The following is a 19,985-nucleotide window of genomic DNA, read 5'->3' as shown; positions in this document are numbered from 1 at the left end:
TGAAGAAAGTGGTAAAGGTTTTAAATAGCCATTGAGAAGGATGATGGGAGAGAAGGTTCACTAGGAAAAGGTATATGAGATTATGGAATAGTGTTGAGGTTAAAGCTGAGATTAAATGTCATCTGTGACATCCAGAATCAGTGAAATAGCAATTTTTCCCAGCTATGTTAATCAACTTGAGGAGAAAAATAGAAAATATAGATGTTGCATCAATCATTACAGATTTGTGGGGCCCAGGTATTGATAACTGTTAAGAGCAGCTGGAGTAAAGTGGTTTGGAAAGTGGTTTGGAGTCCAAGCCACAAATGGCAGGAAAAAATCCAGGTGGAGAACATCTGGAAAGTAGGAATCAAGGTTTAGAACTAATTCTCTTTGGTATCCAGATCATAAGACCAATCAAATGCCTTCAGAATCCTGGAATTGAAGCATTGATATACTGCCATTTTAACAGAAAACATATTACTACCCTGAAGCAATGAGGTACTGTTATGTGTCTGCTATGAATAGACAGAACTATCCTCAAGGACCCTGATTATCCATGTTTTTGCCTCAGTAGCAGCATCAGTATGAGCCTAAGGCCCATTCTAACAACTTCTGAAGTTATAAATTGGAGCAGAGATTAAAGAAAAAAGAATAATTTTAAAATGATGCTTTTATTCTTTTTCATTGTAAGATGAGCATCTATTTGCTCCATTTTTATTTTCTCTTCTTTCCTGCTTTCAGAAGCCCTGTAAATGAAGAAAATCAAGATGGTGTGATGCACTCTGATGGTAAGGGGCTAAAGATGTTTTATTTATTTGTTAAATTAGATATAGAAATTTGAGTTAATCATTCTGATAGGGTCACTATTGAGCTGTTGTCCTCAGTGGTCCATGCAAGGTCCCTCTCCTGTTTTACTTATGTATGTATTCCCTTTTATCTCCATGACCCACTCACTCCTTTCTCTCCATTTCCAACCAGAGACAAGTATTCTAATGTATTTAATGTGTGTGTGTCTGTTTATACATATTCTTTGCATATTCTTATAAGTATGTATATATTTCAATTTACATAAACAGTACGTTATATCTCACCCTGCTCTTTTTTTTTTTTTTTTACACTCAGCATTATGTGTTTTAGGGGACCCACCCATGTTGTTATATGTGTATTTAGTTTATTAACTACTTCACAGTACCCTACAGTATGTATCCTATGCATCTACACTTTACTTCCAATTCCCTGGTACTTATAAATAATAATTCAGTGTATGTTCTTGTCCATATTCCCATATGGACCTCTGAGACACTTTCTTTAAAATATATATCCAGTTGTGGAATGGCTATTTGTAAGCTATGAAATATTCATTTTGACTGATTAGAACTAGAGTATTCTCCAGGAAATCTGCATCTGTGTGTACTCCCATCAGCAGGGCATAAAAATTCCAAGATGCCTACATTTCACCAATGCCTGGTATTATTCAGCTTTCCAATTTCAAGTCTTATATGTATAAAATGATATCTCACTTTATTTTCCTATTTCTGCTTCTACTGGGTCTGAGTACTTAGTTTGTGTATTGCAGTTTCCTTTGCGATTTCCTCTTCTGTAACTTGCCAGTTCATACCTTTTGACCACTTTTGTTTCAAAGTTGATATCTTTCTGGTTGACTTGCAGGAGTTCATGTGTATTTCAGATATTAATCACAGTCAGTTGCAGACACAGCTACTATCTTCTCTCAACCTATCCATTCTCTGTTACCCCAAGCTGCCCTTCACTGAACAGAAATGAATTTTGATATGATCAAATTAATTATTACATTGTAACTTGTGTTTTAAAGTTTCAGTTAAGAAGTCCTATTCCTAAAAAATAGAAGTATCTATTTTCTTCTATAAATTTCTTCCCTTAAATTTGAGTCTTTGATGTCTTTGTAGTCCACCTTTGAGGAGTTAGTAGAAACCCTGATTTATTGCCTCATTTATGGATCTAGTTTTCCCATTATCATACTTTGAAACCCATACTTTTCTCAATATTTTATAATGCCACCTTTATACTACATCATGCATTTATGTATGTATACCTGTGTATTTGTGTGTTTAATAACTGTGTATATAAGAGTGTATGTAAATTCATGCATCTTTCTCTGAGCTCTCTGCTCTATTCCACTGGTCTGTGTGTTCTATACCAACACCATACTGTTTTTATTATTATTACTCTAGATTATGTCTTCATATTGAATAATTATTTAATATCACTAAACACTTGAATAATAAGAAAGCCAGGGGGAAGGGCAGAGGGAGAAAGAGAGAGAGAATCTTAAGCTTAAACCCCACATTGGGCCCAGCTTGGAGCCCAGTGCAGGGCTCAATCTCACAGCCCTGACATCATGACCTGAGCTGAAACCAAGGGTAGGCCACTTAACCAACTAAGCCACCCAGGCACCTCAGTAAAGTATCTTAAAAAAAAAAAAAAAAAAACAAAACCTGAGTAACTAGATTTGCACTCTACATAAATCTAAGTCCTTGGGAACAAGTAAGTCAAAACGTGTGAACTAATAATTTTCTGACAATCCTTTGTTCCACACAAGGCCGTAAAACCATATATGTATGCCTTTCATAAAGAGGATAAAAAGTCTTCATTATTTTTTGCCCTTTGCATTATTTTATGAAAGCCAGTGAGATGATTTTATGGCTAAATTACAAGTATTGAAAAGGCTATAGTGAAGATCTAAGCCACATATTCTATTTTGTACTTACATACCTTTGATAAAGCATAAGTTCTGTTAAATTTTGAACTGTTTTGAATATATTATGTATTATGTCTAGTAATTCTGTACTAAAGTGCTTTTTAATTAAAGTATATTAAATTTTACTCTTTTTTTTTAAAACCCTTTAGGTCCTGGAAATCTAGATGAGGTCAGTTGGATTTTTTTTTTTTTTTTTGCATTCTGCTATCATACAACTTCACTCAAATACTTAACATGATTCGTGTTCTATTGACATAAACCAACGAATGAAAACTGTTATGAGTAATAATGATATTTTTCCATTTATAATATTACTTCATCTAAAATGCTTGAGACATTAGACACCAATCATTACACTGACTCACAGGAATTTTGTAACACTGTGCATAAACTTAAGTCTGGCTAGACATCTGAATTATATAGCAGAATATAAAATTAGAACTTTTTGTGCTAACTTTTCCAATTTACCTCTTGAAAGGAAAAGAAAATATTTGAAACAAGACAAACTTATATACACTTAAATTTATGCTTGTTTTACTAAGCATTTGATTCGATGTAATGTGTGTATGTTCCCTTTTTGAGTAATTAAAATTAATCATTATTAATGTTTTCCTTGACAGGAACAAGACAGTGAAGGAGAAACATATGAAGACATGTATGAGTTTTATTTTTTACCATGATTTCATCCCTCTGAAATGAATATTATGATTTCTGTGAGGGAGAATGGATGGCTATTGAACACAAAGAGGGAAAAGCTTTATTGTTCAAATAACTGACATATAATGATAACCTTTATTTCAATACAAAAGACTAAAGATTCTTTATTTGTTTAAGAATTTTATGGAAGACTCTTAAAAATGTTCTTCTGTGAGAGGCCAGAGACCCACAGCTACTGGAAAGATCTCAGACCAGGAATCTCTGAGGCAGGGATCTAGACTTCTTGCTCTCAGTGTGTCCTTGGGCAAATGAATTTATCTATTTCTTATAACTTCCCCACCTAGACAGTGCTTCCCCTTGCAAGGTGCTATGAGAAATAATTTACCACAGTACCAGATGGCAAAGTTTCAACCTGCTGAAGCAGAAAGATGTTAAAAATAGTTCCAAAATGGGTTTATGGATGGGCCAGGACTAAGAAATTTCTTGGAAAGTGAGGGAAAGAAGAAATAAATATGTGAATTTATTTTATCTTTTTTTAAATTCAAATATCTTAATTTTCTCTACCTGGTTCTGGTACAGCCGCTTCTGAAGACAGTTTCTGAACTAAGCTTTGCATGTATGTACATGTGTATACCCTGTACCTGTGAGTGCCTGAGAGAGAGAGAGAGATTAATTGTATTCACACCGATAAGCAGCAAGAACAGGACCTTTTTGTCCATCTCTCCCACTGGCTAGCATAGATTATGACGGGAAGCAGAGCCTTTGGAAGGTAACCTCATTTGCATGCCTCCTACTGGATTTTAGAACAATCTCACACACCCAGGAATTTTGACAACCTTTGGCTTCTTACCTTCATCTCTACTATCAGATACTGTCTTCTGTTGTGGGGAGAAACCTCTGGATACCTGAGCCATAATACATCAATGTTCCCAAATGCTGAAACAGTGTAACAATTTGTATCCACAGAGAAGCATCCAAAGAAAGAGAGAAAAAAAAGGAGAAGGAAGAAAAGAAGAGATTAGAGTTGGAGAAAAAAGAACAGAAGGAGCGAGAAAAGAAAGAACAAGAAATAAAGAAGAAATTTAAAGTAAGATCTTGCTTGCCAATGGGTTAAAAAGAAAAAAAGAGTAATCTCTCTTTATAACTTTCATACAAAAGGGACAGCATTCTTGAAAACTTACATGGTGGGAGAATTAATTAATTGTTGTTTCCTTAAAAAGTAACTACCTTCATAAGAGTAATTATTTTGCCCAATATACTCTCTTATCTCTGCACCAAAAATGTAATAGGATAAAGCCCAAATAAAATATGGTGCCTAAGAATTAGTGGGCACCTAGGAAATTTTATGTTGATTTAGTGAATGAATACTCATTTGCTCAAACCCATCTTTGCTCTCACCATTTCACATTTGATCTTGACCAACTTACGCTATGAGCTCGCAGCACACACACAGATATCCCTGTGGCAAGCATCACAATGGTGCAAGGGACACAAATGCATCTGGATGACCCAGACCTGTGTCAGAATAAAGTTGCTATAACTACTCTAACTGCTGATGTCTAGCTGACTTATATTTTGGCCTTTATTTTTACCTTAGGTACATGTTGACCCACTCTTTCTCGTCCCTCTTTTTCCACCTGGATTTCTGACCTCTCTCTTCTCTGATCTCTGATTTCTAATTGTATGACTCCTATTACTATCACCAATGCTACACTTGCAGGCTGTCCTCTCTTGGATGCACCATCTTTGATGACATGGCCCCATCAGGCACAGGTCTGGTGTGTTAGCTATATTTAAGGTGATTATATGAATTACAGAACTATTCTTCATGATGAAAAGGATTCATGTCAAGATTCCTTTAAATATTTAATTCCTCTGGAACATTTAATGTGTCATTTGAGTTATAAAAATTTGATTTCTATATAACTCCCCAGTGTATTTATTGTATTAAAACAAAGTTTCAAAAGCATGGCACAGGAAAAAAAATAAAGCTTAGAGTCAGTTGGACAGATGTGGATTTAAATTCCAGCTGCCCATGTGAGTTATGTGATTGTGGGCATATTATTAAATTTCTCTACACCTCAGTTTCATATTCTTTTGTTTTGTTTTGTTTTTATTCTTTAAAGTAAGAATATATGATACCTCTCTGGGAAGTTTCTTGTGGAATTAATTAAAATAATGTACATAAGACACTCTATCTGCTAGGGTTCTCATTAAATTTTGAAAAAGCTTACTATATGTAAGTAAAATTAAGATTAAAGCATGACTATTAAGACATTTTACTCATACAGATGTATGGGTACCAATGTTCATATGTTTCAAATGACAAATATGATAAATTAGTTTCTTAAATAAAAGTCTTCATAACACACTTCTGTGAAGGGATTTTGGAATTTTGAAGGAATTCTTGTGTTTCTTTTGGAGAAATCAATTTTGCATTATTTCAGTCATTCATTCAAATGATTTTTAGTAAGAAAAAATTAGGATATAGAAATCTTACCACTAAATATGAACTCAAAGTTTGTGACTAGGACTTAACAAGCTGTATCCTTCCACAAAAATAAAAGATTAAAAGTGAGAAGATGTGGGGTGCCTGGGTGGCTCAGTGGACTAAAGCCTCTGCCTTTGGATCAGGTCATGATCCCAGGGTTCTGGGATCAAGCCCCGCATCGGGCTCTCTGTTCAGCAGGGAGCCTGCTTCCCCTTCTCTCTCTGCCTGCCTCTCTGCCTACTTGTGATCTCTGTCTGTCAAATAAATGAATAAATTCTTTAAAAAAATAGTTAGAAGATGTTACAATTAAAGAAAATAGGAAGAAAGAGTATTTCTGAGTATTAATTCATTCAAAATTAAGTCTCTAGCATAAAATATTTCATGTTTTCAGCTTTTGAAATTCAGATACATCTTAACATCACTGGCCGATCATAATTTAAATTAAGTTTTTTCTCTTAGTGGTACATAATCGATGATATGTCACAATTCATAACATCATGAATTCAACAAAATGAGGCAGAACTTCAAAAATCACAATGCATATTTGCATATCAAAAGGTCCAAAACATTATGTTGAAAAAGATACAAATTTAGGACTAGGAAATTAGGAGTTCAGGATTCATGTTCTCAACTGGATTACAGTAGTTCCTATTATTCACAGGTGATACATTCCCAGACCCCCAGTGGATGCCTGAAAATGTGGATAGTACTGAACACTATATATACTATTTTTTCCTTTATATAGGTACCTATGATGAAGTTTAATTTATAAATAAGGCCCAGTAAGAGACTAATAATAACTAATAATAAAATAGAACAATTATAGCACTGTATTGTAATAAAAGTTATTGAATGTGGTCTGTCATTCTCAAATATCTTATTGTACTGCACTCACCCATCTTACGATGCTGTGAGATGATAAAATTCCTATGTGATGAGATGAAATGAGGTGAATGACCTTAACATTGAGACATAGCATTAGGCTCCTATTGATCTGACAATAGGTCAGAAGGAGAATCATCTGTTTCTAGACCGCAGTTGACCATGGCTAGCTAAAACCCCAGAAAATGTAACCACATATGGGGGGGGGGGGGTTCTATATTCTTCTGCTATGAAGAAACCACGGTACTATCCAGGATATTTATTTCCAAAACTTCACATAATATTTGTTTGCTATTTTTCTTATTTACAAAGCTATTTCTGAAATGTTATCTTTTTATAGCAGGTAATGTCTACTCTAAGTTTACAGATAGACAACACCACAAAGTTGAGGAGATAAAAAAAAGGAAAGAAAGAAAATGCTTTTCCCACAAGTACTACCCACCACCTTCCCACCCCTTGGCGTCTGAAGTCTAAAGAGAACCATCAGAATAACTACACCATGTGAAGATGGGAAAAAACTTCCATCTACCCAGCAGACCACCAGCCAACCCCATAAACCCCATAGCATCCAGCACATATTGTCACACATAAGTCGTATTCAGTATTCGTGGCTTCCTCTGTAAGCCTTTCACAGGCTTCTAAGATCAACAGATCACTACCTCTCTCTTTTGGACCCCAAGCATATGTTTACCTGTTCCTTGTAGGTCCTGCCTCACCTCTATGATTTTCCCCCTTGCCCCTCTTAAAACAACATTCATTGGGTATGACATTCATCCCCAGTTTATGTAAATGTTGTAAATAGGCTGGTTGGCATGTCGTGGATGTATTGTATTTCAAAGCTCTGTTCCTAAAAGATTTTCTGAATAGTAAGAAAGCCTGATGTGTTTGTTCCTCTTCTTTGCAGCTAACAGGCCCTATTCAAGTCATCCATCAGGCAACAGCTTGCTGTGATGTCAAAGGAGGAAAGAATGAATTGAGCTTCAAGCAAGGAGAACAAATTGAAATAATCCGCATCACAGACAATCCTGAAGGAAAATGGCTGGGCAGAACGGCCAGGGGGTCATGTGAGTGCAAATTTTCCTATATCACTGGGCTCACCCATTCCCCCAACCCCCTCCCTTGTAAAATCCCTCAGTTTGATTCCTGGAGTCCGCAGTCTCTCATGGTTCATCTCCTCCTCTGATTTCCCCTTCTTCATTTTTCCCTTTCTTCTCCCAATGTCCTCCATGCTACTCCTTATGTTCCACAAATAAGTGAAACCATATGATAATTGTCTTTTCTCTGTTTGATTTATTTCACTCAGCATAATCCCCTCCAGTTCCAATCATGTTAATGCAAATGGTGGGTATTCGTCCTTTCTGATGGCTGAGTGACATTCTACTGTATATATGGACCACATCTTCTTTACCCATTCTTCCGTTGAGGGGCATCTCAGCTCCTTCCACAGTTTGGCTATTGTGGATATGGCTGCTGTGAACATTGGGGTATTAAGGAGGACATGTACTGCATGGAGCACTGGGTGTTACACATAAACAATGAATCATGGAACACTGCATCAAAAACAAATGATGTACTCTGTGGTGACTAACAGAACATAATAAAAAATTATTAAATTTCTTGTGATTTCAAAGTGTTAGGGTTTTTTCAAGACAATATTAAATATGCACATTCTCTTGTTAGGAGTAGTTAACAGGGCAGACAAAAATAGGAAAATTTAAAAGGACAGGGATAGCTCCAGCTTCGCCTCATCTGCATTATTGTTTTAGTAGGGGAACAACGCAGATATTTCTATGATTCCAGGGAAGAACGAAGGGCGTTCAGTTCCTCCCTGGTGTTAAATGGGGGTGGGGAGGAATGAATTACATGAGTCACTTTGGAATCCTTAAAGTAGACCTAGGCTTACCGCAAACCACGACGGCCTAACTCTTTGACAAAGTCCAATGAAACATGTCTACATTGGAAGTCTATAAATCAGATGTGCATGCAGGGAAATGAAGGGAAAATTTAAACAGCAAATGTGCAATGGATATCTTATTTACAACTTTGAGATATGGAAACTACAGTTACCTGACCATAAATCATTCCTCCTTTTGGTAGATGGCTACATTAGAACAACTGCTGTCCAGATAGACTATGATTCCCTGAAACGGAAGAAAACGTCTCTCGGTGTTCTTTCCTCAAGACCTATTGAAGATGACCAGGAAGTCTACGATGATGTTGCAGAACAGGATGACATTAGCAGGTATGTGAAAATACAAATTGTAAAACAGCTCGGACTGTCGTCTTGTTAGAGATTAGATATTTTAAGATCCTAGAATTGTACTTTGCGTTTTTCCGACTGCTCACTATCACTAAATTACCATTTACAATCACAGATATTTCAGTGTAGGTGAAAGGTCATTTGAAACCCCATAGTCTCATATTTCACTCGTGAGCTGTATGTATCAAAAACTACTTAGCAAATAATAGGCCATTTGCCAGGTCTTGCTAAAGGCATTGTGATTCCGTAACACAGTTTTATAATACTCATTCTCATTTGATTTTAGGGTTATGCCTAAAGAAATATGATTTTGCAAAGTACAGAGCATGAGATAAAATTCAGCTCAAAAAATATAAAAATTTTTGCTCTAAAATATGAGCCTAAATATATTTGTTGTTCTTGTTTGAAAACATAACTGATAACATAAAGAAGATTGCTTTTTAATACAATTCTACTTTGCTTTTACAGGTTAAAAAGCAAAAGTTCAGTTCTCTATGATCCCTGGTAATCAACAAAGGGTCCAATTTTCTTTCCATGGAACATTCATTCCAATCAGATTGGAATGACTTTCCCTGTAGGAGTCACAGGAACATTTTTCTGGGGTAGAGGAGACAGGACAAGATATCCTTTCTGGAGAAGATGGGAGCAAAGAGTTGCCATTTTCTCTCATGCACCTTTCCTTCCCATCTTTCCCTTCTAAGTCTCTGCTTCCTTCCTTTTTTTTTTTTTTTAAGATTTTTATTTATTGGACACACAGAGAGAGAAATCCCAAGTAGGCAGAGAAGCAGGCAGAGAGAGAGAGGAGGAAGCAGGCTCCCCGCTGAGCAGAGAGCCCGATGCGGGGCTCGATCCCAGGACCCTGAGATCACGACCTGAGTCGAAGGCAGCGGCTTAACCCACTGAGCCACCCAGGCGCCCCTGCTTCCTTTCTTCATCCCTTCTTTTCTATCTCTTTTTTCCAGCTCTGATCCTCCTTGTCCTTTCTTCTCTTTCTTGCTTTTCCATTTTCCTTCTCCTTTCATTCCTTCCTTCCTCCAATATCTCCCTTTCTTCGGTAAGGCTATAACCCCTTCAAGTTGACAGAAAATAGGATGAAAATCTCTAGCCCACTTAGGAATCCTTGTTTTTCTGTGTCCATTTTGCAGAACTGGGACACATCCACTATGATCTCAAAACATATAATCTATGCTAGATCTTCACTTAGGTAAAAATGGGGTCTGCACCTTTCATAACTTAAATGAACTTAACTCAAAGAAAAAACTTACTTCAATTATCAAACATTTTTAAATATAAAATGATCGGTATAATAATATACTTATAAAATGCATAAAGAATTCGGTTTCCTTCCTGCAGTTGTTCCCTTCATGTCTTCAGTTAAGGGTGTTGTGTTGCTTTCTGGCAGCTTTGTCTTTCTAAATAGTCGGCAATGCCTTCTTGTCATGTTTTGATATATGTTGCATAATTTATGGTAAATTTAATAAATATGCCATAAATTATGCAACATACATCAAAATATGCAATGTATGCACTGGAGTTTACAGAGCATAAATTGGCTTTGGTAATCAGAAATGCTCTGTGACCTAGTTTGAGAGTCTATAAATGCCAGTTTTGAGGTCAAAGTTTTAAAAGGCCATATTCTGAGAGTCACAGAATTTTCTGTACGTGAGTATGTCATTCTGCCTACCTTCAGTGTCTATACTTTATGTTTCATATTTTATTTATCTTAAAAAGTGGGTTTTTTCCCTCTTATTTTGAGATTCAAGAACTCCAGGAATATTAATACATACATATTTATGATGCACATAGGCAAGAAAAAAGTAATCCACGGAAAGGAGTGATGTTCTTAAAATGTAGCATAATTTAGTCATAATAGGGAACTACTTCCCAAAACTAATACTATTACTTTACCTTTTTCATTGTATGGAGTCCATAGATACCACAACTCTAGAAGATACACTCTAATTAGTAAGCATGTAGCAGAAAAATAATCTATTTCATGAAAGGGAGTTGGAGGAGGAGTATGGTTTTCATGTTCAGGATCTTAAACAAATCTAGCATCACAATAGTTACTAGCATGTATGTCAATCTTATACATATTTAATGAGAAAATGAAAACAGAAGTTTGATCGGGGTTTTTTTTTTTTTTGGTTTTTTGTTTTGGGTTTTGTTTTGTTTTGTTTTGGGGTTTTGGTTTTTTGAAGCTACAGCTGCTGCCGGCAGAGATCTCACAACAGAACAGGCTTTGTCCTTAGTAGAACAAGGAAAGATGCTGAGCCCAGTCGGCAGCTTGCCCTGGCAAGAGTAGGAGAAAGCACCATCCTCTCCTTCCCCTTCTCCAGATGTCCCCTGGGTCCTTGCACACTTCACCTGCTCGCTCTCATGCTCTCTCTCTCTCTCTCTCTCTCTCTCTCGTAGGGGGAGCTGACTGCTCACTTCACACTCTTTGAGCAGGCAGGAGGTTTAACATTATAGGTCCTGACAGCTCTCCTTCTCCCTATGTTCTCAACTAAAGCAATTTCTGTAATAAATATGAGACGTTGAAGAAAAAAGGAAATTATACATGCAAATACTTCATCACATAACACACTTTGCTTCTCTGAAGGGTCACCAAGCTTCTTCCCTCCGTCCTTGCCTTCCTTTCTCTTTTCTGGCACATTCCTCTCTTAACGGCCACTTCATCTGGTAAATGCTTTGTGTTCCGAACAGACCATTTTAAGAAGTTGAAGAAATGCTCTAAAAATAAAATAATATGTGGCGGCTCTGCTCCTGATTATTAAAACTCTGTTCTTTGGGAATTGGTATGAGAATCTCCAAGATGAAATGTATTTGCCAGGAGTGGCAGTCAACCAAAATTGTAATTTTTCACATAATCCTAACTGCTTGTTTCACACTCAAAGAGAAGTGTCAGACAAAATGAATGTGAAAACAGTATGTAAGCAAGTGGAGAACATACTTAAACGTCATGAAAAATCAATTCCTTATTTACATATTAGGACATTTATAGCATGTTTTTCGGCAAGGTTCCATTAACACGGTATATTTTATTTTTAAATTAACCACAGATCTGTGTCAGGCCCATTTCTTTTATTCTGACTTCAAGGTGGAGGAATCAGATATGAGTGTATAATTGATCTGCAGGACTGTAATGTCAGACCAGTATCTGTTGCTGGCGGATTATCCAAAGGGCAAAAATGGTGGTTACAGGGGATGCAGCCAAGTGAAGATACAACAATATTATAGAGGAAGGCAGAAGCCTGAGGTTCTTATGTCTGCTCTTCTGTTAATTAAATGTAGGCTGGGTCATGTCACTTCATTTTTCAGAGCGTCAGGTTCCTTCCTGCAAAATAAGAAGATTAAAACAGACTTCTGAGATTTTGCCAGTTCTCACAATCTACTCTTCTTTTGCTCTAGCAGAACTCACATTTTAGTGGAAGACACAGTCAAGAAAACTGATGATTATAAAATAGGGAAAATATAGAGTGTTAGAGACATAACTAAGAAATACAAGTAATATGGATTAGAAAATTGGGAACCACACTATTTACAATAATAAGAATAAAATTTTGGGGTGCCTGGTTGGCTCAGTCAGTTAAGCATCCAACTCTTGATTTTGGCTCATGTAGTGATTTCAGGGTCGGAAGATTGAGCCCCGCATCAGGCTCTGTGCTGGGTACGGAGCCTGCTTAAGTTTTTCTCCCTCTCTCTCTCTCTCTCTCTCTCTCCCCCCCCCCAACTTGCTCTCTGTCTCTCACATAAACAAATTTTAAAAAAAAGAAAAAAAGAAAGAAGACTATTTCATGAATAAGATTTCAATGTTTTAGAAATTCTCTCTTTAAAAAAGAATATAATGCTACTGGACTAATATAAAATGCTGTGGCTATAAAATATTAAAAGAGAATTGGAGCCACTTCAGCGGCACAGTCAGTTAAGTATCTGCCTTCGGTTCAGGTCATGATCTCAGAGTCCGGGGATCGAGCCCTGTGTCAGGCTCCCTGTTCAGTGGGGAATCTGTTTCTCCCTCTCCCTGTGCCCCTCTTCCCCACTCCTGCTCTCTCTCTCTCTCTTTCCCTCTCTCCCAAATAAATCAATAAATAAAGTCTTTTAAAAAGAGAGAGAGAATTGAATTGAACGTAATAATGGTTCTATACGACTTCTGGAATACTACTGTTAGCTGGTTGGTTGTTTTTTATAAATCTATCTATGGAATGAAGCAGTAATGTATAGCCTAAAAACTACCCCTTGGGAAATGTCAAAAGCAAACAGTAACATGGTTTTGAAAACTTTATGTAGTACTGACCCTCACTTGATTCTTATCAGGTTTGCTTTGTTTTGTTTCTTGCCTTGTTTCTATTATGATAAGGAACAATGTTTCTTCCTCTTTACATAAAACATCCTGACAACTTTGAACTGCAGTGTTCTTTCTCTTTTGTATAACTGTTCAATATATGTACTTCTCTTCCCAATAGCTACATAGTTCACATGCTAATTTAATTTGTTTATTTTTGTTTCCCCTAGCCACAGTCAGAGTGGAAGTGGAGGTAAGCCACACACTTTTTTCAGCAGTTTCTTCAAGTCTTCATCATTTTTGTCTATATAAATGATGAGATGCTTTTGTTTGCAAATAATGAGGAGGATCTTAATATGGGTACCACTGGACTGGGCGCTAATGATTTGGATTCCACCCCTGCCCTGAGGTCACCCTGAGTGACCCTAAACAAGTCACTTCTTCTGAGTTTGTTGTCGGTCATAGGATGACACTATTTCCAGTGTCCCCCGGGGCAAACTTGATTTATGCCAATTGTATGAGCACAGTTCATCCCCCTTCAATTTTAGAAGTATCCTTATTTGGATAATTTATATGGTTGGCTTAACATGACTCCTAAAGACTCCTCATATTCTCATCACTAAAATAAAGGTATTTTATTAATAACTCTCAGTGACAAAATTCTCATCCTAAAAGTCACATTTCAAGTTCTTTGTACATATTTCTGAACAGAGAAGGTACTCAATAAACTTTTTTAAATAAATATTTTTCAAATAGCAAGGATCCTGAGGGTTTACAACAAAGGGTTTAGCTCTTAAAATATCACCTTGATTAAATGAATCAGAGCTATTACCAAATTATATCTTGATCAGTATTTTTCTGAATGTCCCCTCATTATTAATTAAATTTTTATCACTTTCTCCCTCTATTTATCTCTATTCCTATTCAGTTTTACTTTTTCTCATATTCTCCCCCATTCCTTTTATCTCCAATGCACAGTGCCCTTTATCTTCCTTCATATATTTATTAAATTTCACCTCTAAGAATTCCTTTATAAATAATCCACAAAACAATTTGCCTACTGCCTATGTGAGAGTGGGAAAATAAAGTTATTTTTTAAATTAAATGGTTGATAAGGAACAGGGATTTTTCTGGAGTTAAAGAAGGCAGATTTATCATCAAATTTTGAGTGATGGTTACATGGCCAAATTATAAAATTAACAGAAGATCTTTTCCTCCCACCATCCAAATGAAGGGATGTTCCCACCTCCCCCAGATGATGATATTTATGATGGGATTGAAGAGGAAGATGCTGATGATGGGTAAGAGTACTCAGTGATCTACTTTCTTGAAATTTTTTTACATACTGAAATTTAGTGTTGATTTCTGGTTAGAATAAAAAGCAAAAAACTGTGCTCCTTATTACAACGATCAATAATGATTTGAATGTTTAATTAGTAGCAGAAGTAAGTCAGAAAGTGTAATTGCACCACACTTCAGGTGAAGTAGTAGATTATTTGGAAGAACCTCAACAACTTTGTCAAAGGAAGTAAAATGAAAAAGAATGATCTGTTAGAGATTTTTTTTTTCAAACTTTTCCTAATCAGTTGTTTATCAATCAGTAATCTCTGGAGAGTTTATCAGTTGCATGGCTATCTCCTGTATAATAATCATACTTATAGGCAATCCAAATAAAAGGAAACCATTAGCTATTTGTGGCAAAACCAGTATTGAGGGGGTAGGGGGTAACGGGGCATCGGGCATTAAGGAGGGCACGTGATGCAATGAGCACAACTGATGAATCACTGAACTCCACCCCAGAAACTAGTAATACACTATATATTAACTGAATTGAAATTTAAAATAAAAATTAAAAAACAGTATTGGATGCTTAATTCTCTAGTTGTTTAAATTTTTGTATTGGCGTATTTTAAAATTTAAGATCTGTCACTTAATTTTAAACACAAAATAATGCAAAATTGATGTTTAATAAAACTTAATTTTGACTTAGCTTGCTATTCTAAAGCCAAGAGAAATTGCACTAAATTAAAAAATGTAACTTGCCTACTTACTACTTAACTAGTAGCGGCAGTATTCAAAGACCATGGCACCATCTTGTGAAATACAATGAGTCACTTGCTGCCTAAACGATCAATGCAGTATAATTACGAAAAATCTGAATGTCGCCCCAACGTCTTCACATTCCACTGATGATTCCATTCTGATCCGTGCCTGCATGCTCCTAAGCTCCACACTACAGGTTGAAGACAAGAGTAATTCGTGGTCCTGGGGGATTTTGAAGATGTTAAAGGGAAAAGATGACAGAAAGAAAAGTATACGAGAGAAACCTAAAGTCCCTGAGTCAGACAATAATGAAGGTTCATCGTAAGAGTCAACCAACCAAATTCAGTGCACAATAACTACACTAATGTGGATTTAATCAAATGCTACTAATATTTTATAACCAATAACCAAATTCCGACAGCCTTAAGTCACTTCAGTGTTATTTTCTCTTAGTCCTCTTAGCCTCTTTAACGGTATCATCCTTTACTCACTTATTTACAAAAGAGGAAGAGAAAGTATTAAAAAATTGTCATTTGCTTCAAAGATATATATTGCCTTCCCTATAAACATGCACAGATAACACACGTGTATGCACACACACACACACACACACCCTTTACATACTCATAACACACTGCATTTCATAGAGCTTTTTTTTTTTTTTAAAGATTTTATCTATTTTATGGACAGAGAGATCACAAGTAGGCAGAGAGGCAGGCGGAGGCAGGCGGAGGCAGGCGGAGGCAGGCGGAGGCAGGCGGAGGCAGGCTCCCCACTGAGCAGAGAGCCTGATGCGGGGCTTGATCCCAGGACTCTGGGATCATGACCTGAGCCAAAGGCAGAGGCTTAACCCACTGAGCCACCCAGGCGCCCCCATAGAGCTTTTTTTTTAATTGCAGCATCATTCATACCTAAAAGGTCACTATTTAATGCCACATTTTATTATGTAATATTTTGTAGTGACTCTCCTCCAAAATACACATTCTCTTTTAAAAATTAGTTTGCCAGAAATAAAGGACGCAATTGGAGTGTCTCCTCTCTAAATACAGTATTTAAAGTCTTTGTAGCTCCATAGAGTCTCCATACTTCACTAAAGCCTTTATCAAATATTAGTTCCACATCGACTTCCTCATTTTAAACTTTTCTGCAAGACCTAAAACCAGCCCTTAGTCAACAAGACACTCGAAATTATAAGTAAATATAACAAATCCTCTTTTTTTTTTTAAACAATTCCTCTCTTAAGGCAACATTTCAGATGCTGACCTTACTTAGAAACAAAGGCAGGATTATTTTTGCTCCTTCAATTGCACACCTCCTAATTTTAATTTCCAATCATTTGAACTAATGACCTCTCACACCTTAGTGTAACTGTGCACCATTCTTCTAGTGATGTGTGTTTGTGTGTGTGTGTTTAAAGTTCAGGAAGTAATAAAAACAAAGGTCTTTTTCTGTTGCAACTAAATACCACAAAATCCTGATTTCAGATCACTTCTATTAATAAACTCTCCCTGTCTGGTTTCACCGGATATTCCTCTCTTACTCACCATTCTCCTGTTAGTGAAAACAGGGTCATACGAAGAATCCTATGACCTTTGTTCATTTCAGCCCTCTATTTCTACTCCTTTAGGCAAATAAAATTTTCGACCTGAGCTATGCCGCAGTGGTTCTAAAACATTGAGCCCATTGAATTTACTCTGATGGGATAATATGCCCAAACTTCATAGAACAAATGTGAAAATATTGGTCAAATGCCTATGGGCAAAACCAACCATTGAATGCCTTGATTTGGGGCTTTTTTGGCTACCAGAGTTCAAAACAAAAAAAACAAAAACAAAAACTTGTGAAATTCCAAATTGATGGGCAGAAACTGAGACTCAGTGGAGAAATGGAGATGAGAAAGGAATGACCACGAGCCAATTAATTAGCCTTCAGAAACCTTCAGGTTGTTGCTTGTTCACGCCTCTCCTAAATAAAAGGGCTCAATTCCTGTGTTTATATTGGTCTGATTATAATGTGTTCTCATTTCTTTCCAGTTTCCCTTCTCCTCCTAAACAATTGAGTAAGTAATAAAAACTAATTACATATTTTACATCTCATTTCTTGCAGATGGGGTAGTAGGAAAGCATTGGATATATTCATGGTATCTAGAGGAAAGCCTTGACTCTGAAAATATTAACCTGTGTAACCTTGGGGGGGAGGAAGGGGGGCCACAGTTTCTCAACAGTTAAATAGTGAGAAGAGGAAAAATTTTAATATTGGGGGTTTTTAAAAGATTTTATTTATTCATTTGCCAGAGAGAGAGAGAGAGTACATACAGGGGGAGCAGCACACAGAAGGAGAAGCGGGCTCCATGGTGAGCAAGGACCCTCCCCCAATGCAGAACTCCATCCCATGACCCTGGGATCATGATCTTAGGGGAAAGCAGACACTTAATGAACTGAGCCACCCAGTGTCCCTAATATTGATGGTTTTTACAGTTCACCCCATGGAGAAAGGAGTGAAAGGACAAAGGAACTATGGAGAGAGGAACAAGTGGGCAGGGATAGACAGTGATATTTCTCATGTCTCCTCTACCCCAATTCAGTCAAGCCTGATATATTGGGCTTCTGCATAAGGATTTCTAAAAATGTACCAGATTGTATGACACCAAGGCCCTTCTAAATCTAAATTTCTTTGATTTTTTTAAATGTATAATTTATATTGTATTTGGAAATTTTTCCACTGTTAAATGTAAAACAGTTTCTTCTTTGTACCATTTTGATCAGCTTATTTTTTTTTTATCCCTGCTGAGACAGACCTTTCAAAAATTCTTCTTAAATTGACTTTGAACCAAATAAAATGTCTCACAAGAATATTCAGGGGCATTCAAAAAGTTTGAATTTGTAAATAAATTGAAAGAGAAAAATGAACACACAGATAATCTATTCTTCCAGACTCTTTATCATTTTCAGTTATCAGTTTGAAAATACGTAAGGCACTAATCAAATTAATTAATAACTGATGAAGATTTTATATCTTAATCTATAATTTTCAAAAAGTATTCAAGAAACTTAGTTCCACAAGGAGTAGGTATAAAGTGAAACAAATGTGATCAGTTAATTAAAAAAAAAAGTGGTTATTTGTTTTAATTTTCTTTTATTTTCAAGTGTCTTTTATGTACATATGTATGAAATAGTAATTTTTCCCATTCTGGAAACCAGTGATATGACATATTTTTTCTAATATTAATGACAGGTTCTTCACATAGCTATGAAATTAATTACATGAGTTGGGGGAGAATGTACATACACAGACATACATGTATGTAATATAAATATACACATACATATGTACTCTCTCTATATTTATACAGAGAGAGAGAGATTCTTTTTTTTTTTTTTTTTAAGATTTTATTTATTTATTTGACAGAGAGAGATCACAGTAGGTAGAGAGGCAGGAAGAGAGAGGGGAAGGGAAGGAAGCAGGCCCCTGCTGAGCAGAGAGCCCAATGCGGGACTCGATCCCAGGACCCTGAGATCATGACCTGAGCCGAAGGCAGCGGCTTAACCCACTGAGCCACCCAGGCGCCCCGAGAGAGAGAGATTCTTAAAGGAAATTAAATTCTTGCCTCTAGCAGAGAGCATTTAAACTTTCTATGATAATCATTCCTTAAAACATTTGTACTCTCTTCAACTCATTTCAGCCTAATTTGTTGTGGAGCAACTTAACAGGTGCAGACAGGAAGCAATTCTCCTGACTTTATTAACAAGAGGTCTACGGGTGTCTACGGGTTGGGAAAGCCATTGTACCGCTTAAAGGCATAGTCACTTTTCCTCCAACAGTGATTCTCAGTACCTGCTGGGACCAGACATGCCTTATTACTAGAAATATTCTTCTCATTTTAAGGTGGTACCACATCTAATATTACTGTAAGTTAAAAATTAATGAGAGACAGATCAGTGAATAAAAGAGAATGATAGATAGGTAGACAGACATAGACATAGAAAGGCACAGACATATAAATAAAATAATGTATATTACCAGAGCATCCCAAATCCCCTAAGAATCAATCTCTACTGCCTATTGCCAATGGCCGGTAATGCTGATTTTTTTGTCAGCATTCATCCCATGTGTGGATCTTCAAATAATCTCAGTCACTAGTTTGGGAGACTTATCCTTATAATGTTAGTTATAATCATGACCACTGGCTTTTTTGAGGGAAATTTAGCAGAAGCATCCAGGCAGAGAAAACCTCTCCCCTTCAAGGAGCAGACAATGCTTCCAGAAGAAATGTACAGATACCCAAGAAAAACTGATTTTCTTGTCCTTGAAACAATTTTTATATTAAAAACATCATCAGATGCTCATATCAAAATTCAAACTATAAGTTTTCAACGTTTGACATTTTGCCTTTTGTTAGACGTGGGAGATGAAGTTTACGATGATGTGGATGCATCAGATTTCCCTGCTCCACCGCCAGAGCTGATGTAAGTCAAATGTTCCCATTTTGAGGTAAAATCCGACTGCTAGTAGAACTTTTTTTTAACCGCAGCGTCGTATCTAAAAGCTCACAATCCAATGCCACATTTTATTATATAATATTTTATAGTGGCTACCCTTCAAAACACACATTCTCTTTTAAAAATCAGTTTGCAGAGTTAAAGGACAC

The 19,985-nt window shown here is 36.4% G+C and overlaps 1 protein-coding gene across 3 annotated transcripts in view; it reads left to right on the top strand.

Moving 5' to 3' along the window:
* The window catches only part of FYB1 (FYN binding protein 1), a 149,931-nt gene that overhangs the window by 112,390 nt on the left and 17,556 nt on the right, over window positions 1-19,985 (top strand). For 2 of the 3 annotated variants that reach the window (XM_004737977.3, XM_013051690.2), the window contains 11 exons: window positions 724-770; window positions 2,869-2,888; window positions 3,340-3,374; window positions 4,343-4,463; window positions 7,654-7,813; window positions 8,847-8,991; window positions 13,525-13,547; window positions 14,529-14,595; window positions 15,521-15,658; window positions 17,371-17,396; window positions 19,737-19,803. In XM_004737977.3, the coding sequence (XP_004738034.2) occupies window positions 724-770; window positions 2,869-2,888; window positions 3,340-3,374; window positions 4,343-4,463; window positions 7,654-7,813; window positions 8,847-8,991; window positions 13,525-13,547; window positions 14,529-14,595; window positions 15,521-15,658; window positions 17,371-17,396; window positions 19,737-19,803 (849 nt within the window). The remainder of the gene's footprint in view (window positions 1-723; window positions 771-2,868; window positions 2,889-3,339; window positions 3,375-4,342; window positions 4,464-7,653; window positions 7,814-8,846; window positions 8,992-13,524; window positions 13,548-14,528; window positions 14,596-15,520; window positions 15,659-17,370; window positions 17,397-19,736; window positions 19,804-19,985) is intronic. The other variant, XM_013051694.2, reaches the window with a different exon arrangement.

The sequence above is a fragment of the Mustela putorius genome, unplaced genomic scaffold (genome assembly GCF_011764305.1).
Source record: "Mustela putorius furo isolate JIRA1106 unplaced genomic scaffold, ASM1176430v1.1 tig00000407_pilon_pilon_pilon, whole genome shotgun sequence".
Taxonomy (NCBI): Eukaryota; Metazoa; Chordata; class Mammalia; order Carnivora; family Mustelidae; genus Mustela; species Mustela putorius.
This window is presented reverse-complemented; position numbering and strand designations above follow the sequence as displayed.